This window comes from Loxodonta africana, chromosome 4 (genome assembly GCF_030014295.1).
Source record: "Loxodonta africana isolate mLoxAfr1 chromosome 4, mLoxAfr1.hap2, whole genome shotgun sequence".
NCBI lineage: Eukaryota > Metazoa > Chordata > Mammalia > Proboscidea > Elephantidae > Loxodonta > Loxodonta africana.
In genome coordinates this window covers 25,881,434-25,906,021 of record NC_087345.1, presented here as the reverse complement: position 1 = coordinate 25,906,021, position 24,588 = coordinate 25,881,434, and the positions used below count along the sequence as shown (strand labels likewise).

General features: G+C 45.2%; 1 protein-coding gene across 6 annotated transcripts in view; it reads left to right on the top strand.

Annotated features, from left to right (window-relative positions):
- The window catches only part of CHST11 (carbohydrate sulfotransferase 11), a 338,998-nt gene that overhangs the window by 148,132 nt on the left and 166,278 nt on the right, over nucleotides 1-24,588 (top strand). For all 6 annotated transcript variants that reach the window (XM_003405305.4, XM_010599856.3, XM_064283676.1 and 3 more), the window contains one exon: nucleotides 20,537-20,622. In XM_003405305.4, coding sequence (XP_003405353.1) covers nucleotides 20,537-20,622 — 86 coding nt within the window. The remainder of the gene's footprint in view (nucleotides 1-20,536; nucleotides 20,623-24,588) is intronic.

Sequence of the window (24,588 nt, the reverse complement as noted above, 5' to 3'; positions counted from 1 at the left end):
GACGTTGTAAGACAATATAAGGGGGTCTAGCATGTGTATAATTGGAGTCAGCAGGGTTGGGGCAGGTCCTTTATCAGAGTAGCCTGCCCTGCCCTCCTGTAGCAGGTGCTCAATAGTTATTTATTGCATTGTCCCTTGACCTCTTGCCTGGGGAGTGGAGAAACTCATTTTTGAAATAAGAGGATTGGTTTCTTTAAAACTCATTGTTTTTGCCGCTAAGCCAAAGGACTGTGATTTATAACCACAGGGTGGATGAGATGCATACACAGGTTTTGGTCTTTTTTTTATAATCAAAGTGTGAAAGCTGTGGTCTCTTAAATTTGTTCCCTCCTAAGCACATCCACATGCAAATTAGCAGCTGGGTGCTTAACCACTGCGCCACCAGGGCTGCTAACATATTAATAGGTATTTTAATAAAAACTAAATAACCAAACCTGTTGCTGTCAAGTCAATTCCGACTCATAGTGACCCTGTATGACAGAGTAGAAATGCCCCATAGGGTTTCCAAGGAGCAGCTGGTGGATTTGAACTGCCAACCTTTTGGTTAGCAGCCAAACATTTAAACACTGTGCCACCAGGGATAGTTAACATTTATTAAGTGCTCACTGTGCACTTCCTATTGAGTTGAGTGCTTTTCTTGCGTTAGCCCATTTAATCCTTAGAAGAACTCTGTGAGCTAAGTACTGTTATTATTCCCACTTTAAAGATGTGCAAGCTGAGGTCCTTAGAGGTGAAACATAAGGAACCCAAGGTTACACAGTTGAGAGAACAAGGCTGGAATCCCTGACACGACAACCCCAGGAGGTAGTGAGGGGAGGTTTCATCAGGCCCATTTTACAGGTGGGGAAGGACTGAAGTGCCATGATGCAAAGTCTGTGGAAGAGAATTGGGCCTGCAATCTAGATGTTCTTATTCTGGTTGATGGTCCGCTAGCCATGGGCATGGTTGGCACAATTGCATACTATGTGCCTTGCCTTTACCAGTTCTAGTTGCCAGCGAGTCAATTCTGACTCAGGACGGCCCCATATGTTGCAGAGTAGAACTGCACTCCATAGGGTTTTCAATGGTTGTGACCTTTTAGACACGGCTTACCAGGCCTTTCTTCTGAGGCCCTTCTGGGAGGGTTTGGTTAGTAGTCGCATGCTTAACTGTTGGTGCCACTCGTTTGCACCGTTAGGTAGCTAACTTGATGCCTACTTAATATCTGTTTAAGGAATCTACATCAAGGGCCTCGTTGAATTCGGAAAAGAGCAATGGGCAGCCTGCACCAGAAAGGAGGAGCTGGGGAGGGGCCCCTGTGGCCACGCCCCCCCCGGACATTTCTAAAGCCCCATTGCCAGGGCTACGTCTGCTGCATCCAACCCCACTCCTCAGGCTGCTGTTCTTGGGCCCTCCGGTAAATCCTGGGCCCGCAAAATTCCCTGGGACACCTTTACAAGGCAAGATTCCTGGGCCTTGAGGTAGACCTGTTGAATCAGAGTATTGATCGATGGGCCTAGGAATCTGCATTAACACCATCTCTGTTGAATTGGAGGAACCTTCAGGCTTGAGAACCACTGGTCTAGGCTTCAGTACTCAGGCCCTTGGAGCAGGGAACTGGCCAAGGACTCGCTTTAAGTCCTGGGGCGGGATGCTCAAACCAAGGACCTTGGTTACTTTGGGCTAGAGGAAAGGTCGTTTTCATCAGCCCCAGACATTTTTGGGATATGCTGAAAATACTTCACTGGCTAGATGTTTCTGTTTTGTATCAGTGTGATTAGGTGTGTCTGGGGCAGCAGCCTAGTCTTTTTGTTTGTTTTATTTAATTTTATTTTAAATATGTGTGGTAAAATATATATAACATAAAATCTGCCATTGTAACCATTTTTAAGTGTGCAATTCAGTGGCGTTAATTACATTCATAATGTCGTGTAACCATCACCTCTCTTTCCAAAAGTTTTACATCACCCAAACAGAAACTTTACCCCTTAAGCAGTAACTCCCCATTCTTCCCTCCCCTGGGCCCCTACTGTGGTTGTTAGGTGCTGTCGAGCTAATTCCAACTCATAGCTACCCCACATGATACAGAATAGAACTGCCCCATAGGGTTTTCTCAGCTGTAATATTTATGGGAGTAGATAGCCAAGTCTTTTCTCCCACGGAGCCACTGGGGCTTCATACTGCCAGCCTTTTGGTTAGCAGTCAAGCGCTTAACTGTTGCACCACCAGGGCTCCTTCCTCAGCCCTTGGTAACCACTAATAAGCTCTTACCTCTATGTATTGGCGTACTCTAGATATTTTATATAAACGGGATCATATGGTATCTGTCCTTTTGTGTCTGACTTATTTCATTTAGCATACTGTTCCCAGGTTTATCCTTGTCATAACATACACCACAACTTTGTTTCTATTTTTATTGTGTCTATATACCACATTTTGTTTATCCATTTGTCTGTTGATGGACACTTGGGTTGTTTCCACTTTTGCAGCCCAATATTGAGGGCTCTTTTTGGAGCACCCTACAAAGAAAGAGCTGTGTGTACACATTAGGTGCTTAATTACTGCTTTCAGATGATAGTGGATGGGTGCAGATTATTGGGGCGATAGGGTAAATTATTATGCACCAAGTAAGCATCCCACTCCTGACTTTCTTATGAGCAACTTAACCTCAGTCTAAGACGCCCGGTCCAGGAGACACTGGTGAGCTGTGTTTAACACTCAGTTCTATTTCCGGGTGAGGCAGGAAGATGAGTTCATTGTCTGGTCAATGGCAAGGGCAACTTCCCGTTTCCCCTGGCTCCCTCGGCAGAATAGGGGATATCTCTGTGAAAAACCCTCCTTTTGGGCAACAGCCAGCCCACAGTTATGACTGGGGCCGGAGTTTCACATGTTGCCAGCTCAAGGCCGATTTGGTTGAGAACCAAACAAATGGACCATTTTATGTTTGAGTAGAGTTTTTTTTACCGTGTGTCAACAAAAGATTTGTAGACAATCTTGTTATACATTTCACACTGCTGACTTCATGAGTGCAGTGGCACTCATGATCAGTTTACATTTTTTGGTGCATTTGGGTTTATTTCTGTGGTTAGCACGCTCGAGGAAAGCCTACAAAAGCTGGCCTGTTCAGTGGTGGAGAAGGTTGCCAATGTAATTTTGGTGAGCTTCCTAGCAGTGGGGAGGCGAGCATTAGATCAGTGGGCTGAGAGTCACAGAAGTATTGAATTCTGCAGCTGGAAGGGATCTTATATAGACTAACCCCTCTTATTTTAAAATGAGGATACTGAGACCTAGAGAGGGGAATGGAAATATACCCAAGGTCACAGTGCTAGTTAGGAAGTCAGCCTAGCGCTGACTACCAGAGTTTTTAGTGCCTCAGACCTTCCTCGTCCTTGAATTCTGGGTACTGTTGACTGGGTGGCTTGTAATAAAATAAACCTAAGGATGAATTGTCTTGAATTGAAAGTGTTTTCCAAATTCGTTTATATATTTTGTGACTTCTCTGTTTTTCTTTGCCTGCATTTGAGTAGAATCAATCTTCGCCTCTGAGCTGAGCTTTTCTATTTGAGTTTCTTTTCAAAGATCCTTATCTTTTTGATTACATTTTTGGAACCCCTTGCCTCCATTCTGATGAGAGCTCTGGGTAAATCGGCTTTCTCTTCAGGATGGCAGCCCAACCAGTGGAAAATCGGAAAATTGAGTCACCAACTTTCTGGCGTGGTTTGTCCTTTCCCAGAATTCTAAGGGCCTATCTGATATTCTGTCGTCACTATCCTTTCAGTCTGGGAAGTGAGTTGGATACAAGCTACAGGAAGAGCTCAGCAGAGCTTTCTGTGATATGACTTCTTGAGGAGTCAATGGAAAGTGGGCTATATTGCTTAGAGATAGACCACCATGTGAGAGCCAAGCCCCTCACATTCCTGAGTGAAAACCAGGAGTGTTCTGGGCAATTGTGATGTGAGGTCATCTCAGTTGCAAAGCTGGATTAATTAATTAATTATTAAATATTTATTAAGGACCTATTTTATGCCAAGTCTTACGCAAGGTGTTGGAGATACAGAAGGGAATTTGATGCAGTCTCTGACATAAGGCAGAGGCGATGAATACGTGCCCAGGCACCTACTAAAGGGCTTAATTATATACCCTGGTTTCTTTGTTACCTTTAAAGAATAAGAAGGAGATGCTAAAAAAAAAAAAAGAAGAACGAAGGCACTTTTTACCCTGGCGCTGTGCCACTCCGTCTCTGCACAGTGTGGCTACATAATATTTTTTTTCAATGCATACGCCCTCTTTTTTTTCTTTTTTAAATGTTCATATGGGAGGCCACTGCCGAGCAGAGGGAGTAAGAGTAAACTTGGGTCTGAGGTACCTGGGTTTGAGTCTCTGTTCTGCCACTTAGCTCAGTGACCCTGAGTAAGACCTGTTATAACAAAGTACCTCGAAGTGGTGGCTTTAAACAAGAGAGATGTGTTGTTTCAAAGTTTCAGAGGCTAGTAGTCAAAATCAGGTGTTTTCAGGGCCCTGTTCTCTTTGAAGTTTCTCAGGGAAGTTCCTTGCTTGTGCCTCTCAGCTTCTGGTAGCCTCAGGCGTTCCCTGGCTTATAGATACTTCTTCACAGATGTCTTTCTGTGTCTCTTCTCTTTTATTAGGACACCACTCAGATTGGATTGGGACCCGTTCTACTTCAGTATGACCTCTTATTAATTGAACTCATAACATCTTCAAAGACCCTATTTGCAAACCAGGTCACATTCACAGGTCCCAGGGGTCAAGACTTCAACATTAATTTTTGGGGGGACACAATGCAGTTTATAACAATGACTTAATGTTGCCAAGCCTCCATTTTCTCATCTCTCTAATAGAGATGGCAGGGGTTTATCCTGTGACCTCGAGCACATTACGTAACCTCTCTGATCTTGGATTTCTCCATGAGAGGCAGTGAGGATGAAGGGAAACGTGCCGTGTTGAAGACACACTGGAGCAAGCAGACAGCTAAACAGGATTCATTAATATCATTCCTGTGTCAGAGATGGGCTGCTTTTACTTTTTGTCTCCAATGATGTTTCGAGAGAATGAATAGGTTGTAACGTGGGTCCTGATTGCTGGTGTGTGGATGGTGGATGTGCCCCCCAGGCTGCATCCCAGGCTCCCAAGCTGCATTCTGCTGCCTGTCCGTACCACCCCCCGCCCCCGCCAGCCCACGCTCACAAGTTGCAAGTTAGTTTGAACAACCCTTTAGGCCAAACATAATTGGAGAGATAAAGGCTAAATGTATAAGAATTCTGCTTCGCAGCACCAGGCCGCCCAGAGTGATTCTTTGGGTCACTGCTGCTATTGAAGCATGTGGGTCACCACACTGTCCACTAGCGTTGATAATTGGGGGTACACAGAACCATTAGTTGTCACTGAAGGCCATGGACACTGATCACATAAGATCAGCCCTAAGCATCTGATCTCTTTCGTTTGGATAGACATTTGAAGGAGAGAAAGGCCTGCACTTTAAATAAAATCGCTTTTTACTTTCAATGCCTGTCAATTATTTCCTTAGGAGACTGAAGCCAGATATCATTTGTGACTTTTCCCCCCCACCTTATAGGTTTGGGGGATAAAATATCTTTTGTGGTTTCTGTTAACAAGAAGAAAAGTTCTAGGCTTCAGCCAGAATATAAAAGAAAGTGGAAACTAAAGACTGGTTTCTGGTTACTTTTCGGGCACAGTAAAGCCAAAAGCTTTGACTGTATATACTGTGACCGTATGTACCTAGATATGCTGCTGCTGTTGTTGGGTGTTGTCGAGTCTATTCCGACTCCTAGGGACCCTGTGTGACAGCAGAACTGCCCCATTAGGGTTTTCTTGGGAACAGATTGCCAGGTCTTTATCCTGCAGAGCCGCTGGGTGGGTTTAAACTGCCAACCTTCCAGTTAGCAGCCGAGTGTTTAACCGTTTGCGCTGCCAGGGCTCCTTGCGCCTAGGTAGAGATATATCAATATCAGTATATAGGTATTATAGATACAGATAGTGTAATAAACAGTATAATGAAGTTTGGGAGGTTGATTAGATCAATTAGGTTAGACATTTGGCTCCCTGTTTCCAAATACCATAAGAATGAATTTTCTACCTTCCACTTGGTGTTTTAAACCCTCATGCATCACAGACTTAAAGATATGTGGGCAGGTTAAGGGAAGGATGAATAAATACTCAGTACATCGGATATAATCAGAGCACGGTTGAAAACCATGTAACTGAGCCTTCAAGCTCTACGCCAGGGCTAGAGTCGTGCCCCATCAAAATTTCCTGGAAGTTAAAGGAACCAAATTCGTGTTTTCCTGTACTTGTTTATATTTTGCTTCTGGGATGCAGCCAAACTGGGAGGAATTTTGTCAAGACATGGGTCTTCAGACTTCTGAAGTTCCCCTCCTACTTGAGTTGGGAGGAAGTGGGATTTTGATATTTCCTACAGTAGTCTGCTTTTGAGTTGCTTGAGTAAACATTAGCAACTTAGAACTTTCAGTTCCAGCACTCTCATTGAGAAACGTAAGCTAAGCTTTGAATGTTGACGTTTATAGAGATAAGCAAGTGAAAGGCAAAAATGTGGTGTCTTTCCTTCAGTCTCTGGTGTTTTTATGGTCCTCCCTGTTCTGTACAGATTGCCTCCTCACATCAACCTCTTCTGTGTAGACCCTTTTATAAACTGATGCTTCCTGCACCCTCACCCTTAGGAACTTTTGGTCCCGTTCTCAGGGCTTTTGACTTCCTTTAGTTTGTGTTGGAGGAATAACCTCAAACCTGGTCAGATGCAGATCACCTGTAAGTCATAGTCGTATTTTTTGATATGTTGTTATTAGTTGCCATCAAGTCACCTCCAACTCATGGTGACCCCATGTGTAACAGCATGAAATGTTGCTCAGTCTTGCGCCATCTTCATGATCGTTGGTTGGTATGCTTGAGTCCTTTGTTGCAGCCCCTGTGTATTTTGAGTGCTTTCCAACCTAGTGGGCTCATCCTTCCAGAACTATTGGACAGTAATCTGTTGTGGTCCATAGGGTTTTCAATGACTAATTTTTAGAAGTAGATCACCAGGCCTTTCTTCCTAGTCTGTCTTAGTCTGGAAGCTCCACTGAAATCTGTCCACCACGGGTGACCCTGCTGGTATGTGAAATCCTGGTGCATAGCTTCCAGCATCATAGCAACACGCAAGCCACCACAGTAAGACAAACTGAAAACAGATAGTGTATATATTAGTACTGTCTATCTCCTGGTCCCTCCTGATAACATGTTTATCTCCTGGTCCCTCCTGATAACATGTTCAAAGTAGGTGAGGCGAAGTCTCGCCATCCTCCCTTCTAAGGAGCATTCTGGCTGTACTTCTTCCAAGACAGATTTGTTCATTCTCCTGGCAGTCCATGGTATATTCACTGTTCTTTCACCAACACCGTAATTCAAACACATCAATTCTCCTTTGGTCCCTGGAGAAGTAGAGGGTCAGCAAAAAAGAGGAGGACCTTAATGAGATGGATTGACACAGCAGTGGCAACAAGGGCTCAAACACAGCAGTGATTGTGAGGATGGCTCAGTGTTTGTTCTGTTGTACCTGGGTAGCTATGAGTCATAACCAACAACAACATTTATCACTTATCTCCATCTGTTTCTACCAATGTACGGTTCAAGCATAACTATGTCAACGGTTTAAGAAGTATAGCAGAAAGGCTTGATAACTGAGAAATAGCTACCCCAAACTGTTTTTGTCATGCACGTTTTAAGAAAGCTTATCGCTATTTGATAAAATGGCAAAATGTTAGAGAATTACTTGAAATTATTAATTTAAAGGAACACCGTCTGAGATTTCTACCTCAGCAAGGACTGGAGCAGTTATATGGAGGAAGGTCTTATTGCTGGGTGGTACCAACAGTTAATGCACTGAGCTGCTAACTGAAAGTTTGGAGGTTCAAGTCCACCCAGAGGTGCCTAGGAAGAAAAGTCTGGTGGTCTACTTGTGAAAAATCGGAGGGCGCACTTCCTTGGAGCTGCCTGTCTTTGGGTTCACCCTCAGAGGATACAGGGCATTTTGATGCTGTGATACTTTGCCTTTGGACTTATGGATATTTAACTTGGCTTGGAAAACAAAGCATTAAACTTGCAGCAGAGAAGCAGGGGTTTGGAAGAGAACATGCTTCAACGAGGGGTTTGGGCTTTATGTGGGCTTTAAGGTGAGGTTCGGGGATCTGTGAAGAGAATGTCAGGAATGTACATCACCTTCATCATCATCATCTTCCTATTTTATCAAATCTAAGAAGCCTACTTTTGTAAAATGTGTTCTGCTTTCAGAAAAGTTAAAACATGAAAACATGTGCACCTTAGAATTGTGGGGTATGGTATTCCATGCTTTTGTCTCATTTATTCCCCTTAATAACCTTATAAGGTAAATTCTCTCATGACTTCCTTCTTATAGGAGAGAGAAAACTGGGACACAGAGGGGTTCAGAAATTTGTAGATCACACAGCTGGCTAGTGGAAGAGACAGGATTGAAGCAAGAATGCTAACACCCTTGGGCCTATCCTTAGCCGCCTTGCTTCGCTCCCTGGTAGTCAAATCAGTGTTGCCATTGTCGCATGTGTGTGCTTAGACACTTGGATGTCAGCATTTTGACCCAGCTGTGCCGCAACAGCTATGTGGACTCTGCCCCATTACTCTTACTAAGGGATATTTTTGTTTTTAGGTGCCGTTGAGTTGGTTCCGACTCATAGCGACCCTAAGGGATGGACTGTGTGTTTTGTGTATTGAGTCCTCTCTGTTCCTGACATTAGGTAGATCTCGAATGGTAATAAAACCACCAGTGGCCGACGAGTCGATTCTGACTCATGGAGACCCCATGTGTGTCAGAGTAGAACTGTGCTCCATTGGGTTTTCTTTCTTTTTTATTTTATTGTGCTTTAGGTGAAAGTTTACAGCACAAATTAGTTTCTCATTCAAAAATGTATACACAGATTGTTTTGTGACATTGGTTGCAATCCCAACAGCTCCATAGGGTTTTCAAACGCTGACATTCTGGAAGTAGATTGCCAGACTCTTTTTTCGAGATGGCTCTGAGTGGACTTGAACCTTCAAACTTTTGGTTAACAGCCAAGTGTGTTAACTGTTCGCACTACCCGGGAACTCGCCTATTGGAAATACTCAGGGATAATAAGTGTTTACCTGTGATACCCATCTAGAGAATCTGTCTTTTACAAGCTGTGGCTTTTAAAAGTTACCTAGCCCCTCTGAACTTGCTCCCTCTGTAAAATGGGAATGATGACACATCTCAGGATGGTAGTGAGGAAAGGAAGGTTCAGAAATGTTTCCTAAGGTGCCTACCATTCAGCATAACGTACAGTAAAAACTCAAGATACGTTCTGCCATTCCTGCCCCCCCCCGCCCCCGCCCCCAGCCCTGGGTCACCCAATTAGTAGATTCGCAGCAGGCCCCAAACCAGAACTCTTTCTAACATGTCTGGCCACTTCTCATAGATCCAGACAAATGGCTGGCTCTCGCATTCTCTTGTAGCTGTAACCATATGCAAACACCTTCTCACTGTTTTACAGCTTTTTAATTTGGCTGCACGAATAGACTCTGCTTGGCCAACTCTGAAGGAATTTTAATATCCAAACATAGCCTGTACGTGCGCTCAGCATGCCGGAAGGGCGTGCCTGCCTGCTTATCATGGCACCAGGAGATTTATGCATGATTTTCCTTACTTTCTGAAGAACGGATTTGGTCGCCATTTTTTCACGAAGATACTTTAGAAAAAAAAAAAAACAAGTTTCAAAATGCCAGCGTGTCTCTGGGGACCATCACTACAGTAGCTTTGGCCTTCCTTGGGTTCTTTGAAATCCCACGGCGTGTCTTTAGAGGGACTGTGGTGGAGTGAGGTTCAGGGTTGCATCTTGAATTCAAGAGAAAGGAAGGCGGAAGGGAGGGAGATGGGAGAGTGGGCATGTTTAATAGGGTGCAGCTGCAATGGCCTTTCCCTCCGACCACATTTCAAGAAGAATAACATTGGGAGTGCATCACTGCTTCCCCCACAGCATGCGTGTGCCTGCTCTGCCCCCAGCCCAGGGCTCCCCCACCCATTCTTGGATCTTCTCCGGCAATGCCTTTTATCTCCCTCCCGCCTGCAACACTGAAGGCTGGGCAGCAACACTTAAAACAGGGGCAACAACTTAAAACGGGGGCAACAACTTAAAACGGGGCAGTGTATAGCCTGAGACACGCAAAAATTAAACACACTCATCGTGTTCTCATTTGTCAAAGACCTACTGCGGAGGGAAGTCCACATCAGTGGCTGCCGATAATTTTTTTGTGTTTTCTTTGGGAACATTCCAAGTCTTTCTTTAGAACTTCCCTGGCTTTCAGTAGCATCTTTAACACTTAGAGTTGACATGGATCTAACATATTGAAGTCATCATCTTTAAGTGGAAAAAATAATATAGGACATGAAAGAAAGCATAAAAGCCATGCTAACAATTGTTTTTCTTTTTATATGCTGTCTTTTATATGTGTAGATATCTTTACATGGTGTCCTTGGGTGGTGCAAATGGTTAACATGCTCTGCTGTTAACCAAAAGGTTGGCAGTTTGGGTCTACCCACAGGTGCCTCCGAAGAAAGGCCTGGCAATCTGCTTCTGGAAAATCAGCCATTGAAAACCCTGTACAACTCATGGGGTTGCCATGAGTTGGAACTGACTCAGTGGCAACTGGTGGGATATCTTTATAGAGCAGAGATCCTAATCCTCACAGTATTTTGAATTCTGCTGCTTTCACTTAAGCCCCATTTCCGTGTTTTCAAAGTTATTTTAATAACAATCATTTTTCGACTGGTTAATATACTGTGATTTATTAATGGTGTACCTAAATTAGCTATGATTTATGAAATTATTCCTCTAATCTTGGGAATATAGAGTATTTCCAGTTTGGAGCCATTAGAGGGGAAATGTTACGTAGTAAACATCTTTGTGCATAAATGTCTTGGCTTTTGTTGAATTATTCCCGTGGTGTAATTTCCCAAGAGAGGAACTGGTAGATCCGAGGGGTGTAAACATTCTTCATGGCTCCAGTGACGTAGTGCAAATGAGGATATTTTTAAAATCAGTGTTTTCCCTGTTAGCATCTCGTGCCAGAAAAAATGTCAGGAGAAAAAAATACAAATGAACAATTAAAATGATTTTCAGCTTTAACTCATCTAGCCATACAGAACTGAAAATATGGGTTTTGGTAGATGAGTGGCTGCCTAGGAAGGCTGAAACACTTTATTACTCTGAGCACGTCTTTCTGCATTGTTGGGTGTTGTCAAGTAATTCCGACTCATAGTGGCCTCACGTGACAATAGAACTGCCCCGTATTGTTTTCTAGGCTGTAATCTTTACGGGAGCAGATCGCCAGGTCTTTCTCCCGTGGAGCCGCGTGGGGTGGGTTCGAACTGCCAGTTTTTCTGTTAGCTACCCAGAGTGTAACTGTTGTGCTACCAGGACTCCTTATGTCCTTCTTTGTGGGAAATCATCTCTTTTCTGTCTCTTGCTTCTGGAGGAAAGCTGCACGCACTGTCTGTTCAACAGCCCCATCTCAGCATCCCGCAGTTGCCTCATGCTTGCCTTGAGCAAAGCCAAAGTGCATCACCATTGTAAATCACCAACTCCTTCTTTCCATTAACGGTGTTACAGATTGAATAAAACCAAAAACCCATTGCTCTTGAGTCAATTTCGACTCATAGTGACCCTATAGGACAGAGTAGAGCTGCCACACAGGGTTCCCGAGGAGCTGCTGGTGAATTCGAACTGCTGACCTTTTGGTTAGCAGCTTGAGCTCTTAACCACTTCACCACCAGGACCCAAAAAGATATGTTGAAGTCCTAACTAACCCCCAGTAGCTGTGAACATGACGTGTTTGGAAATAGGGTCTTTGAAGATGTTATCAGCTAACATGAGGTTATACGGGTGTAGAGTGGGTCCTAATCCCATCTGAGGGATGCCGTTATAAAAGAGGAGGAAGGACACAGAGAGACACACGGGGTGGGGGGAGATGGCCCTGTGAAGGTGCCTCTTCAAACCAAGGAACAAGAAATGCCTGGGGCTACCAGAAGCTGGAAGAGACAATGAAGGATCTTCCCCTGGAGGGAGTAGAGAGAGCACGGCCCTGCCTGTGCCCTGAACTTGGACTCCTGGGCTCCGGAACTGTGAGATAAGAAATGTTCATTCTTATAAGCCACCCAGTTTGTGGTATTTTGTTACAGCAGTTCTGGGAAGCCAGTACAAATGGTGTAATAGTTTCTCTCTGATTCATGAAATATTTTTGTGTCCAGAGATTAATGTGTATGTATCATTTCCATAACAGTGAAATTTTTGGTTGGACTATAAGGGGGTTTTGAGGCACTCTTTTGGGGGAGAATTAGGGAAAAAAAGGTACTGGACATGAGGAGGAGCCTTGGTGGCACAGTGGTTAAAGCACTCAGCTGCCAATCAAAAGGGTCAGCAATTCCAACCCACCAGCTGCTCCTCAGGAGAAAGATTGGACAATCTGCTTCCGTAAAGATCACAGCCTTGGAAACCCTACAGAGCAGTTCTGTTCTGTCCCATAGGGTTGCTATGAGTCGGAAATCGACAGCATTGGGTTTTGGACACGAGGAATGGTAGCTAAATATAGCTTATTGAGCTCTTGCCTGAGACAGAGCCCTGCTCCACACACTTGACATGGATTGACTCATTTAGCCCTCACAACAACCGTAGCAGGTAGGCAGTATTGTTATTCCCATTTTACAGGTGAGGTAACTGAGGCCAAGAGATTGATTATCTTGTCAAGGTCACATGGGATGTGAACCAGTGTGTATTAGTTTCGTAGGGCTGCTGTAACAAATTGCCACACACTGGGTGGCTTAAAACAACAGAGATTTATTCTTTCACAGCTCTGGAGGCCAGATATTCCAAATCAAGGCATGCTTGCCCTGAAGGTTCTAGGGAAGGTCCTTCCTCGCCTCTTCGTAGCTTCTGGTGGCTCCCGGCAATCCTTGGTGTTCTTAGCTTGCAGCTGCAGCACCCTGATCTCTGCCTTAATCTTCACATGGCCGTCTTCCCTGTGTGTATCTCTCTGTGTCTCCTCCTCTTTAAGGGCACCAGTCATTGGATTTAAAAATAAACAAACCCGTAGCCGTTGAGTTGATTCCGACTAAAAGCGACCCTATAGGACAGAGTAGAACTGCCCCATAGGGTTTCCAAGGGGCAGCTGATGGATTTGAACCGTTGACCTTTTGGTTAGCAACCATAGCTCTTAATCACTGTGCCACCAGGGCTCACATTGGATTTGGGCCCACCCTAACCCAGTAAGGCCCCTGAGTGGTGGGAACGGTTTGCACTCGACTACTAAAGGTTGGCAGTTTGAACCTACCCAGTGGTGCCAAGGAAGAAAGGCCTGGAGATCTGCTTCTGAAAGGTCACAGCCTTGAAAACTCTATGGAGCAGTTCTACTCAGTAACACACGGGGTTGCCATGAGTTGAGGGCTGACTCCTGGACAGCCAACAACAACAACAACAACAGCGACTAACCTGTATGACCTCATTTTAACCAGTTACATCTGCAAAGACCCTGAGGTTCCAAGTGGACCGGAATTTTGCGAAGACATCATTCAAACCATGACGCCATGGTCTTAGCCACTACCCCTTAAAATCTTCTAGGACAAGGGTGGAGAAAAGCCTGGGCAGGCTGAAGTTTTGCCCAGGTGGCCTCGAGAGAGACCGAAGGCAGGCGACAGTTCCCTTGGACCTTCAAAGAGGCTGTGTGGCTCTGAGCGAGAAGCCAGCTTCAAGGAGATTGGGTTGCCATGTTGCCCTGCACAGTCCAACCTTATTAGCATGAAGTTACCCTGTGCAGAGTGGAGCTGACTTCTCTACTTGAAGGGAGGGGGCAGGTGAAGAAACTCCCCCGCCGTGCTTGAAAAGCTTGAATGTAGGATACCTGGAAGGCGTCTCTTCCCAAGCACGGCCTCGGCCTCGTTCTGTGTCTCCGAAGCCAAGGGGGAACCCCAGAGGCAGACATCAATGTCTCCAAGTCATAAAACCAGACTTGGAGCAGCAGGCACAGGGAAAGAAGAATTTTGGCAAATTTTCTGCATCACTGCAAAATAAATTTATAAGTGTTCCAGGGAAACTGCAGGGGGCAGTGTAAAATTTCTCTCGCAGGCGAGGGAGGGTAACTGAAAATTAACTGTAGAACGCCCACAGTGACTCATTTAAGGTGTGTAAAGTGTCATTAATATGATGGGTATTGCCAGTGGTGTGGCCCTTGTTTTGTATTTTAGTGAATATAAAACGTCATTTATGAGGGCTTTTCCAGATTAACTGCCAATTTCAATTCCTCAAACTGTGTTTTTCCGCAGGGTCTTAAGTTTCTCAACAATGAGATTCTTCCATCGTTGTAGAGGGTTTTTGGGAACAGAATTTATGCTGCTGGGAGGTGAGGGTGGGAGGTGGGATAGGCAGGTTCCCCTTCACCCAGACACCCAGGCTCCCCACCCTTAACAGTCACGTTTAGGGTGGCCTTTGATTAATATTTGGTCCTTTAACTTAGCCTTCTTTTAACGTCTTAAATTGCATGTAACATTTAATTTCTTTTTTGAGTGCTTCGGTTGCCTGATTAGCAAAGAACTTCCCTAAGTATTTAAGTAATCCCTATAAATCTAGTACCTCAAACTTAGAAATCGAGTGAATTTTAAATTACTTGAAGATTCCAATATTAGGTATAAACTTGCATTTCAATTTGAAGTTGTAAGTCAAATAGTTTGTTCAGTTAAATCTTTCATATTGGAATGGCAAGGTAGATCTTCTCCAATAGGTCAAAATCTTGATAATATTAACATTGTGGGTTTTATTTTTAAACATTTCTGTACTTTTATGAAACAGCTTTATTGAGATATAATTTGCATAGCATAAAATTCTCCTGTGAATTTGCCCTAGTGACAGTTGTACAACCACTGCCACGATCTAATTTTAGAACATTTCCATCACCCTAGAAAGAAACCTTGTGTCCATTAACCGTCACTCCCCATTTCCACCCCCAGCCTTTGTCGTTTCAACTCAGGGCAACCCTGTGTGGTAGAACTCCCGCATAAGGTTTTCTAGGCTGTAATCTTTTCTTCTCCTGAGGAGCCACAGGTGGGTTCAAACCGCCAACCTTTTGGTTCGCTGCTGAGCGCTTAACCATTGCGCCACCAGGGCTCCTTTCCTCAGCTTTAGGTGACCACTTACCTACTTTCTGTTTCTATATCTTTGCCCCCTGGAAACCTTGGTGGCGTAGTGGTTAAGAGCTGCAGCTGCTAACTAGAACGTTGGCCTGTTGTGGAATTTTCCGAACTTAGTTTTAAATCATTTGGGGTTTTAAGGAAACAGTTTTGTCAGCTCGAAGGATTTTGGGGTTACCTTCCCAAGGAATTTTTTGGGTTGAGCCTCTGTGGTCTAAGTTTCTTCACTAGCAGACCCCTACGACGGAGCTGAGCTCTGCCCATGACCCAGACTCAGGTCACTTACTTTTTAATTCAAATGTACTTCCACAGAAGACCAAACCCTACCAGGGATTTCATTTCATTCCAGATTCTTTTCCTCTCTGTTGGGCTCACAACTCTAAGGCACAGTTAAGTGATTGCTTGACTGAGTCTCTCATGGCAGTATCTGGTGCCGAAGCCACAGTTCTGAGGCGCTGCTCCTGACAGGACGCACTCCTTTGACTACCTACCGTCGGATTCCCCCTTTCCAGTGGCAGCAAGATGGTTTAAAAAGCAGAAGTCCAGCTGTATTATTCCCTGCCTTGAAATTTTATTTAAGGACTCCATTTTGACTGTAGAATCAAATAAAATGTTTTCCCAGTCTTGCCTCAAATTCTTTTTGGAATGAGATGAGGTCTAAATAAAGAAACACCACCTGTGTATTGTACTCTGGTGGCTTGTGTGTTGCTATGATGCTGGAAGCTCTGTCACTGATATTTCAAATACCAGTAGGGTCACCCATAGTGGACAGGTTTTAGCAGAGCTTCCAGACTAAGACACTAGGAAAAAAGGCCTGATGATCTACTTTCAAAAATAAGCCAATGAAAACCCTATGGATCACAACCTGTAAAATGGGGATGGTCCCTAGGCTAGTTAGTGGTGAAGCCAGGGTTTGAATCCAGCTCTAGTGGACTTCAACTCCTGTACTTTCCCATGTTTCAAAAGGCACTTCTGGGTGACGACAACTTGTCCCAGTTTGCCAGGGACTTTCCTGGTTTTAGCACTGAAAGAAAAAAAGCTCCATAGTCACCATAATTTCAGCACAGTGACCTTCAGGCCAGGAGGTGGGTGGTGGTGGGGACTCTGTCTTCACGTCCTTCAGGGCAGGCTGTGAGTCACATGGCTGCAAAGCAGAACGGCCAGGCATTGTAGGAATGGCTCCCTCTGAGGGAGCTGGGTGTACCCCTTGCTCTTCCTCTAACTCCGTGAGGTTGGATCAGACACTGTCCCATCCCAGCATCTCCTTGACAGATGGGCTGGTCCGCACTGCACTGGGGCACCAGCACAGATGTGTGCGTTTGCAAAAACATCTCTGTAATTGCCTTGCTGCTCTACACTTTCCAAACCTGGGAGCGATGATGGATCATGCCCAGCCCAGGCTGTTAGCAAATCAGGAGATTTGGGAAGTGTCCGAAGTCAGCTGGGTTTCGGAGTGTGGCAGTTGTTTTGCCAGCGGGAGGAGAGAGACCCATTTAGATTTGGGTGATTTGGTCCAGAAGTGCTTTTGCTCTGAGTGGGGAGAGAGTTGAGAGCCCTGGTTTTTGTGCTGAGAGCTATCAATGATAAAAGTATTATCGGAAGCATCTTTTGCTGCCTTTAGAAATAGCATGGTGACGTGGTCAGGAGCACCAGTTCTGGAAACGGACGGACCTGGGATTGAATGTCCTATTTGTCCTGCCGTTTGGTGGCTGTGCGATCTTAGGCAAGTTCCTTAACTTCTCTGGGCTTCAGTTTCTTCACATGTAAAATGGGAACAAATGATGTGGTTATTATCATTATGATTATATCTAACTTACAGAGTTTTTATGAGGATTAAATGAAGCAAGAAAAGGGCTCAGCATCATGCCGGGCACATGATAAATTCCCAATAAACGGTCGTTCTCATGGTTTTTATTATTAACAATTACTGAGTTCTGCTGCCCTGCCTTTGTTGATACTGCATCGGGGACCCTGGGCAAGTGCTTAAGCTCCCTGAGTGTCTTCTGTAAATTGAGGGGGTGGGCTCTCAGAATTGTCTATGCCTTTGGTTTGATGAAATGTATCAAAGGCAAGTTGCCGCCCAGGGCCCCACAGCATTTTTGTTTTATGTCTTCAGGCCTGAACTAACGATCCGGCAGCTGCTTTCTGCCCCAGCAGCACTGACAGGATCACAGGGCAGCCCGCAGAGACTGCGAGGGGACGATCCCTTTGTCGGGAGCTGACTTTCTTCCGCCTGCCCCGGGTTTGCTGACTTCCTGGAGGCTGTGTTTGCAAGGAGGGGAGCAGGGTGTCCACTTCAAAAAGGTGTTTAAACACGAGTGGCATAATTGTACTTTTAGCTTCATTTATATATCTTGGAATATCAGAACTGTTCCCAGGTCCATGAAATCATACTGTAAATCGACCCAATTAGGTTCTTGAAAAGCTGTCCTTAATTTCATTGATTTGAGTTTAGAAAGGAAGATGTACATGTAGCTAAATAAAACTCATGGTGGTGGGTGGACAGCAGTGTCCTACAGGATTCCATTCTCAGGCCTTTTGATCACCAGACCTTTCATTTTCAAAGGAAGAAAATAACAGCAGCCAATGCCATGGCTGTTTCCTCTGAGAATATCTGATGCCACTGAGTTGATGCCGACTCATAGTGACCCTGTAGGACAGAGTAGATCTGCCCCGAGAGGGTTCCAAAGCTGTGAATCTTTACAGGAGAAGATTGCTACATATTTCTCCTGCAGAGCCCCTGGTGGGTTTGAACCACTGACCTTTTGGTTAGCAGCCGGGCATCTAACAACTGCACCACCAGGGCTCCTTCCTCTAAATATAACCCATTGCCGTCGAGTCGATTCCGACTCATAGCGACCCTGAAGGGCAGAGTAGAACTGCCCCATACGGTTTCCAAGGAGCACCTGGTGGATTCGAACTGTCGACCTTTTGGTTAGCAGCAGTAGCTCTTAACCACTATGCTACCGGGGTTTCCTCCTCTAAATATAGGAGGAAATAAATTGTCTGATGCGCTTAGAGGAAATGTAAAGTCCTGGCTTATGCAGAAAACTTTTTTGAGAACCTGCTGTGTAACAGGAGTCCGTGGGTGGTGCAAACAGCTAACATACTCGGCACCTCAAAAGAAAGGCCTGGCAATCTATTTTTGAAAAAATCGGCCATTGAAAACCCTATGGAGCACAGTTCTACTCTGACACACGTGGGGTTGCCATGAGACAGAATCAACTTAAGGGCAAGTGGTTTAGTTTTTTTGAGTCTGGGCCCCTTCTGGCCATGTGGGTGTAGGAGGAGAAATGCTGACCTGGGCTTCCAAGCCTGGTGGGCAGCGGTGGCCAATGCCTTAGCAGTCACCTTCCTCTTGACGGGCCAGGCTGAGCAGGGGTGGGGTGGGGAGGTGGCACACTGCTTACCAGTGAGGCAAAACCTGCCAGTTTGAGTCTCTGCTTGGCTACTGTCCACCCACATGACCTTGACCTTGGTCAAGTTCCTGAAGTTAGCAGAGACTCCAGAGTGGTTATCTATAAGCTTCATGGTGGGTGAGGATTACACTTAACCTAGGGCCTGGCACACAATGAGCATTCCACAGATGTTGAGGTTGTTATCATTCCCATAAAAAGCACACAAGGCCCTTTTGGCTTTTGTGGCCTGGGGTGCCAAAGCTGGTTCACAGGGCTCCCTGTGAAGTCACAGGCAGGGCTGGAGGGTGCAAGGCAAAGGGCCCAAGTTGCAGGCCGCACACGGTCAAAGCCTTTTAAAGGCCTTGTATTAGAAAAATAAACCAATTAAATAATATTGTCCCCCATAAAAGTGGATTTTAATGGGTTCCACGGTAGAGTTTTCACCGAGGCAGCCCCACACCCACAGGCCCCGGGAGCCTGTCTGCCGCCATGGGGGGAATTTAATCTTGTATGGCGTGAGCATAATTTTACAAGTGTTACGGTTGTTTTTTCTCCACCGAAGTGTTGCTATGCCATTGTGCACCGAGAGCAACTTGCATGCATTTAACAGTTTACCTCGTTTTTGGTGGAAATGAAAAATGAAGTAATAAATTAAAGAAAAACACAACAGGGATTTTTTTCCCCTTTTCTTGGGGCAACGTGGAGGAACAAAGAGCCAGTGTTTCTCATGCGGCCTAATCAAATTCTAATGGCTTTTCTGGACTGACATTTGTGTATAGACCACCCCCCCCTCCGCCCTGCTCCCCTGGTAGGGCCACAGGGCACTGAGGGTGTGTAAGGAGCTTATACACTGGCCTCTCGAATATCTGGGACTGTCCCCTAGAGCTTTGTAGTTGTTAGGCGCCGTAGAGTCAATTTACTAATAGTGACCCCATGTGACAGAGCAGAACAGCCTCATAGGGTTTTCTTGGCTTTAATCTTTCTGACAGCAGATCACCAGGTCTTTCTCCTAAGGAGCCTCTGGGTGGGTTCGAACCGACAACCTTGTGGTCAGGAGTCCACAAACTAGTGGCCCGTGGGCCATATCCAGCCCACCACTTGTTTTTGTACAGCCCAAGAACTAAGAATGGATTTACCTTTTTAAACAGTTGAAAAACAAATCAAAAAAAGAATATTTCCTGACGTGAAAATTATGTGAAATCCAAATTTCCGTGTCCATAAAAACCAGTTGCTGTTGACTCATGACGACCCGTGTGTGTCAGAGTAGAACTGTGCTTCTTAGGCTTTTCAGGGACTGGTTTTTCAGAAGTAGATTGCCGGCAGTCTGCTTCCGTAAAGATTGCAGCCTTGGAAACCCTATGGGGCAGTTCTACTCTGTCTTATAGAGGGGTAACTGTGAGTTGGAATCGATTCTACGGCAGTGGGTTTTTGTTTTTGTTTTTCAGGGGAGGGGATGTGGAGAAGGAGTCCCTAGGTAGTGCAACCAGTTAAGTGCTTGGCTGCTAACCAAAAGGTTGGTGCTTCCAATCCACCAAGATATGCCACCGAGATATGCCTCGAAAGAAAGGCCTGGAGATCTACTTCCGAAAGATCACAGCCATTGAAAACCCGATGGAGCACAGTTCTATTCTGAAACGTGGGGTTGCCATGAGTTGGAATTGACACCATGGCACCTTTTTTTTTCTTAAGGGGGGCAGACGTGGAGACGCGTGAGTGTTGGAGAAGACAGTGGTGGAGATGCAAGCATTGGATATGGGAGCAACAGTGCAAATCTTTCTTTTTACAAGCTGGTTATCTGTCTTCCTTCCCTCTTATTTCTTCTTCCCTCCTCTGTGCCTTTGTCTTTGTCAGACAACAGGCCTTTGTTGCTCACTTCTGATGAGACTTCACTTTCTTTCCTCAGTCATGCGGAGGAATCCCTTTGGTGTGGACATCTGCTGCAGGAAGGGGTCCCGAAGCCCTCTTCAGGAGCTCTACAACCCCACCCAGGTAAGCCTTGGGAAATTGCCTGCTTTCGTGGCTCTGTCACCCTGCGTCATTTTGTTTTTGATTGTTTTGGCTGAAAATTTCCAGTAGCACATTCCTTGGGGATTTGAAACATCCTTTCACTGCCTGGCATTTTATCTTCAATGGTGGCTTTCTTAGTTACCTTTTCTCCATCTAATGTCTCTGCAATCCCAGGGAGAGGTATTTAGAATTGGGGAAGTGCCTCAGTTTGGTTCTAAGCTTTCAGACCTGCCTAGGTTTTGGACCCATGAGATCCACACCATAGCAGGTCCAGTCCCAGCAGAGAGGCCCCGACACTGAAGAGCTGGCTGGCCTGTGCTGTCTTTCATGAGGCTCCACCGAAGAAGGATTGCACATGGACAAACTCATTGCCTGCTCTCACATCCCATTGTTCAAGCCCAACAATGCCTCACGAGCCCTACTTCAACCTTGCCAGCTTGGCAAGACTCCCTTGTGTGCAGGGACTTTTTGCTAAGTGACTGTTACAGTAAATGTGACTCATTAATTTAACCAGGTGGCACACGTAGCCTCTGCGCTGTTGATTATTAAAGGAACTACTCTTCGCGCAAAATAAGCTCCAACAAAGGAAAAGTATCCTCCTTGGAAAGCTAGGAGCAAAGTTAGGAGGGCTGGTTGCCATGGCAACGGCTTCTGTGGGGTGTGTGGGTCTTGATGTGGACACTCCAGGGCTGGGCCTTCTGCAGGAACATTAATTAGCACTTGACACTGGGAGCTGGTGCGTGAACAACTACCAACAACTGCTGACTTTCCACAGCTGTTAAAAGAGGGGAAAAAAAGTGTTCTGATTTGGCTATAGTCTCTAGGCTTTATTTTGTAATCACATTCTTACTTTAGTGTTCTGTGGATGAGGGTGCTGACTGGAAGAAGACAATGCTTGGGCATCAAAGGTGCTGAATTTCCAGAAGTTTAGCAAAAGGGATGAACTTGAGAATGTTCTGATCCCACAGTTTTTTTCCAATCTCTAGCACCCACTTCTGGAAAATGAACTCCTGAGTGTGCCTTGTGGGTGGTCTAACCAGGTTAATTCATCCCACTTTAACCCTCACCACCTTGAGCTCTAGGTGTGACTAGGCCAGATTAGCTAGGTAATTGCAAACCCACTGCAGGTAGTCCCTGATTTACGATGTATTTGAGTTAATGACGAACCACCCTTAATGTCGGTTCTTTCTTGTTTTGTACATCTGATCATTTAGTAATACGTTGCTGTGTGCAATTTGCTGATGTCATACTCAGGTGTCATTTGCAGATGTTCAGTTTTATGATTTACTGTTCAAAACGGTAAAGATACTGATAATAAAAGGCAATAATGAAAACTAAAAAAATTAAAAAAAAAAAAGGTATTTGACTTATGTCGGAACCCACTTACAATGAATTCGTTGGAATGGAACCCCGTCGTAAGTCAGGGACTACCTGTATTACCTGAAGCTTCCTTTACTAGGTTCCATGGTGACTCAGCAGAGAATTTGATATTTGGGTTTCATTTGGTGCTGAACTATTTCATTATTGTGGGCAAGTCTCCCAGCCTGTTTATAAACCCCGTCCTCAGGAGCAGACAGAATTGGGCTTTGACGAAGGATAGGGTTTCTGGTAAGCCGTGTTGAAAACAACACATGCTGTTCAGATGCAAACCATTTCCATCTTTTTGTTGACATCCTCTATTCTCAGTTCATTTTCTCCCTTCAAAACAAAACTGCTGAAGCGCTACTGCTTTCCCAAAGAAATTTTATGGGCAACATATGGTGTCATGGAAAGAGCCAATTTGAAGTAGACGCCTCTCTGGATGGGAAGTCCATGGGCCGTGCCTGTCGTGTTCACCAGTGCATCCTCTGCACCTAACACAGGGCCTGGCCTATGGCAGATGCCCCCAAATATCTGTGGTTGAAAGAATGAAGGCCCGGGTTCAAATTCCGACTTTACTTCTAGCTAGTTGTACAACCTTAAATACATGATAAGTTTTTGTTAGGGCTCAGTTTTTTCAACTGAAAAATCTCTCTGGAATGTCGGGAGCATGAATCAATTCTCAAGTGTCAGGGCACTAGAACTGTGATTGGTTGGTATGATGGCCATGAGTGTAGCTTCAATAGCTGAAGCCTTGACTTCAGAGCCAGACTGAGTTCAAAGCCCGCTTTATCATTTACTAGCTATGTGGCTGTGGGTAAGTTGTTTAACCTCTCTGTGACTACTTTCCCTCCTTCATAACACGGTATTCACAATACCTAGCCTCAGGGTCCTTAGAAGTGAGGATGGTGAGACTTCAGCTTGCTTACTTTGGATGTATCATCAGGAAAACTAATTGCCAGAAAAGGATGTTGTAGTTGGTAAAGTAGAGGGCCAGCAAAACAAGGGAAACCCTCAATGAGATGGATTGACACAACAGCCAAAACAACGGGCTCAAACATACCAGTAATCATGAAGATGGCCCAGGAGCGGACATTTCATTCTGTTATACATAAGGTCGTCGTGAGTTGGAGCCAGCTCGATGGTAGCTAACAACAGCAACCCTGCAGGGTTGAATGAGATGATATGCCTTTGCCTGGTGCCTCCATGGAGTTATGTCATTCGTGGATTCATTCATTCACTCATTCATTTATTCATCTGCCATTACTGAGTGTCTCCATGTGCAGCGCAGTGCTAGGCAGCAGGCACATGGGGTGAACAGGACACATGAGCTTAACCCTACATGTCTGGTTACTCTGGTTATCCAGGGTTTACATGAATGGGTTGCCTGGCAAGGTAGCCTCTGCCTGGTTCTTTTGTGAAGCAATCAAAGAATGGATGAGCCTTCTAGGTAGGGAACAATTTTCCTTCTGGTAGCGTTGGGTGTTGTCTGAGTGAGATTCTTATTTAGCAGTAGGTTAGGGCTGAGGGAAATCTCTGGGTGGTGGAAATGGTTAACATGCTCAGCTGCTAACTGAAAGGTTGGAGGTTTGAGTTCACCCAGAGGCACCTTAGAAGAAAGTCTTGGTGATCTTTTTCGAAAACATCAGCCATTGAAGACCCTGTGGAGCACAATTCTACTTGGACACACATGGGGTCACCATGAGTTGGCGTCGCCTCATCGGCAAGTGGTGGGGCTTGGGAGGGAGGTGGGGCTGGAGAAGCATCTCTGGGCATCATCTGTGAGAGCAGAAAAGAGTGACTCATGGTCCTCTATCAGTAATGTCTTGGACAAGCTGTCTGGCCCCTTCAGCCGGCAACCAGGGAAATGTCCCTGCAGGAAAATCACCCTGTTTCCTCTGGATGTTGTCTCGGGATGTTTTTTCTTAGGCTGGTTTCCTTTACAAGCTGCAATTATGTTCTATTCCCACGCAAGTTCAGTGGCACTGTCTTGGTGATAATTTGAGCTGCCCCAGGCTGGAATGTTAAGAGGAGAGGAGGAAGCAAGGGCTTCTGTTGAGCTGAGTTCGGTTTTGAGACATTTACAGACTTTGTCCCTGATGGGGCTTGGTTGCTGTTTCTCGTCTTGCCCAACCAGCCAGGCAGTTGAAGTTGCCAAGCCTGGAATGATGATATCACAGAGGCAGATGACAAACCCTCTAATCAGTAGAAGGCAAACTGCTGTGGATATGCAGCTTCCCCTTTTCATGCTGACTGGGTATTTGGGTTTGATATATCATAGCGAAAACAGGAACCGTTTGTTTTAGATGATAAGAAACCAACCTTACGTCCAGAAGGCACTGCCTTCCTTACTGTGTGCTGGAATTATATGCCAGACACTATGTAGTTGCTTAAAAGCTTCTCATCTAATCTTACAGTATTCCTGGAGATACCCAAAAACCCACTGCCATCGAGTGGATGACTCCAACTCATAATGACCCTATAGGACAGAGTAGAACTGCCCCATACAGTTTCCAAGGAGCGCCTGGTGGATTTGAACTGCCAACCTTTTGGTTAGCAGCCATAACTCTTAACCACTAAGCCACCAGG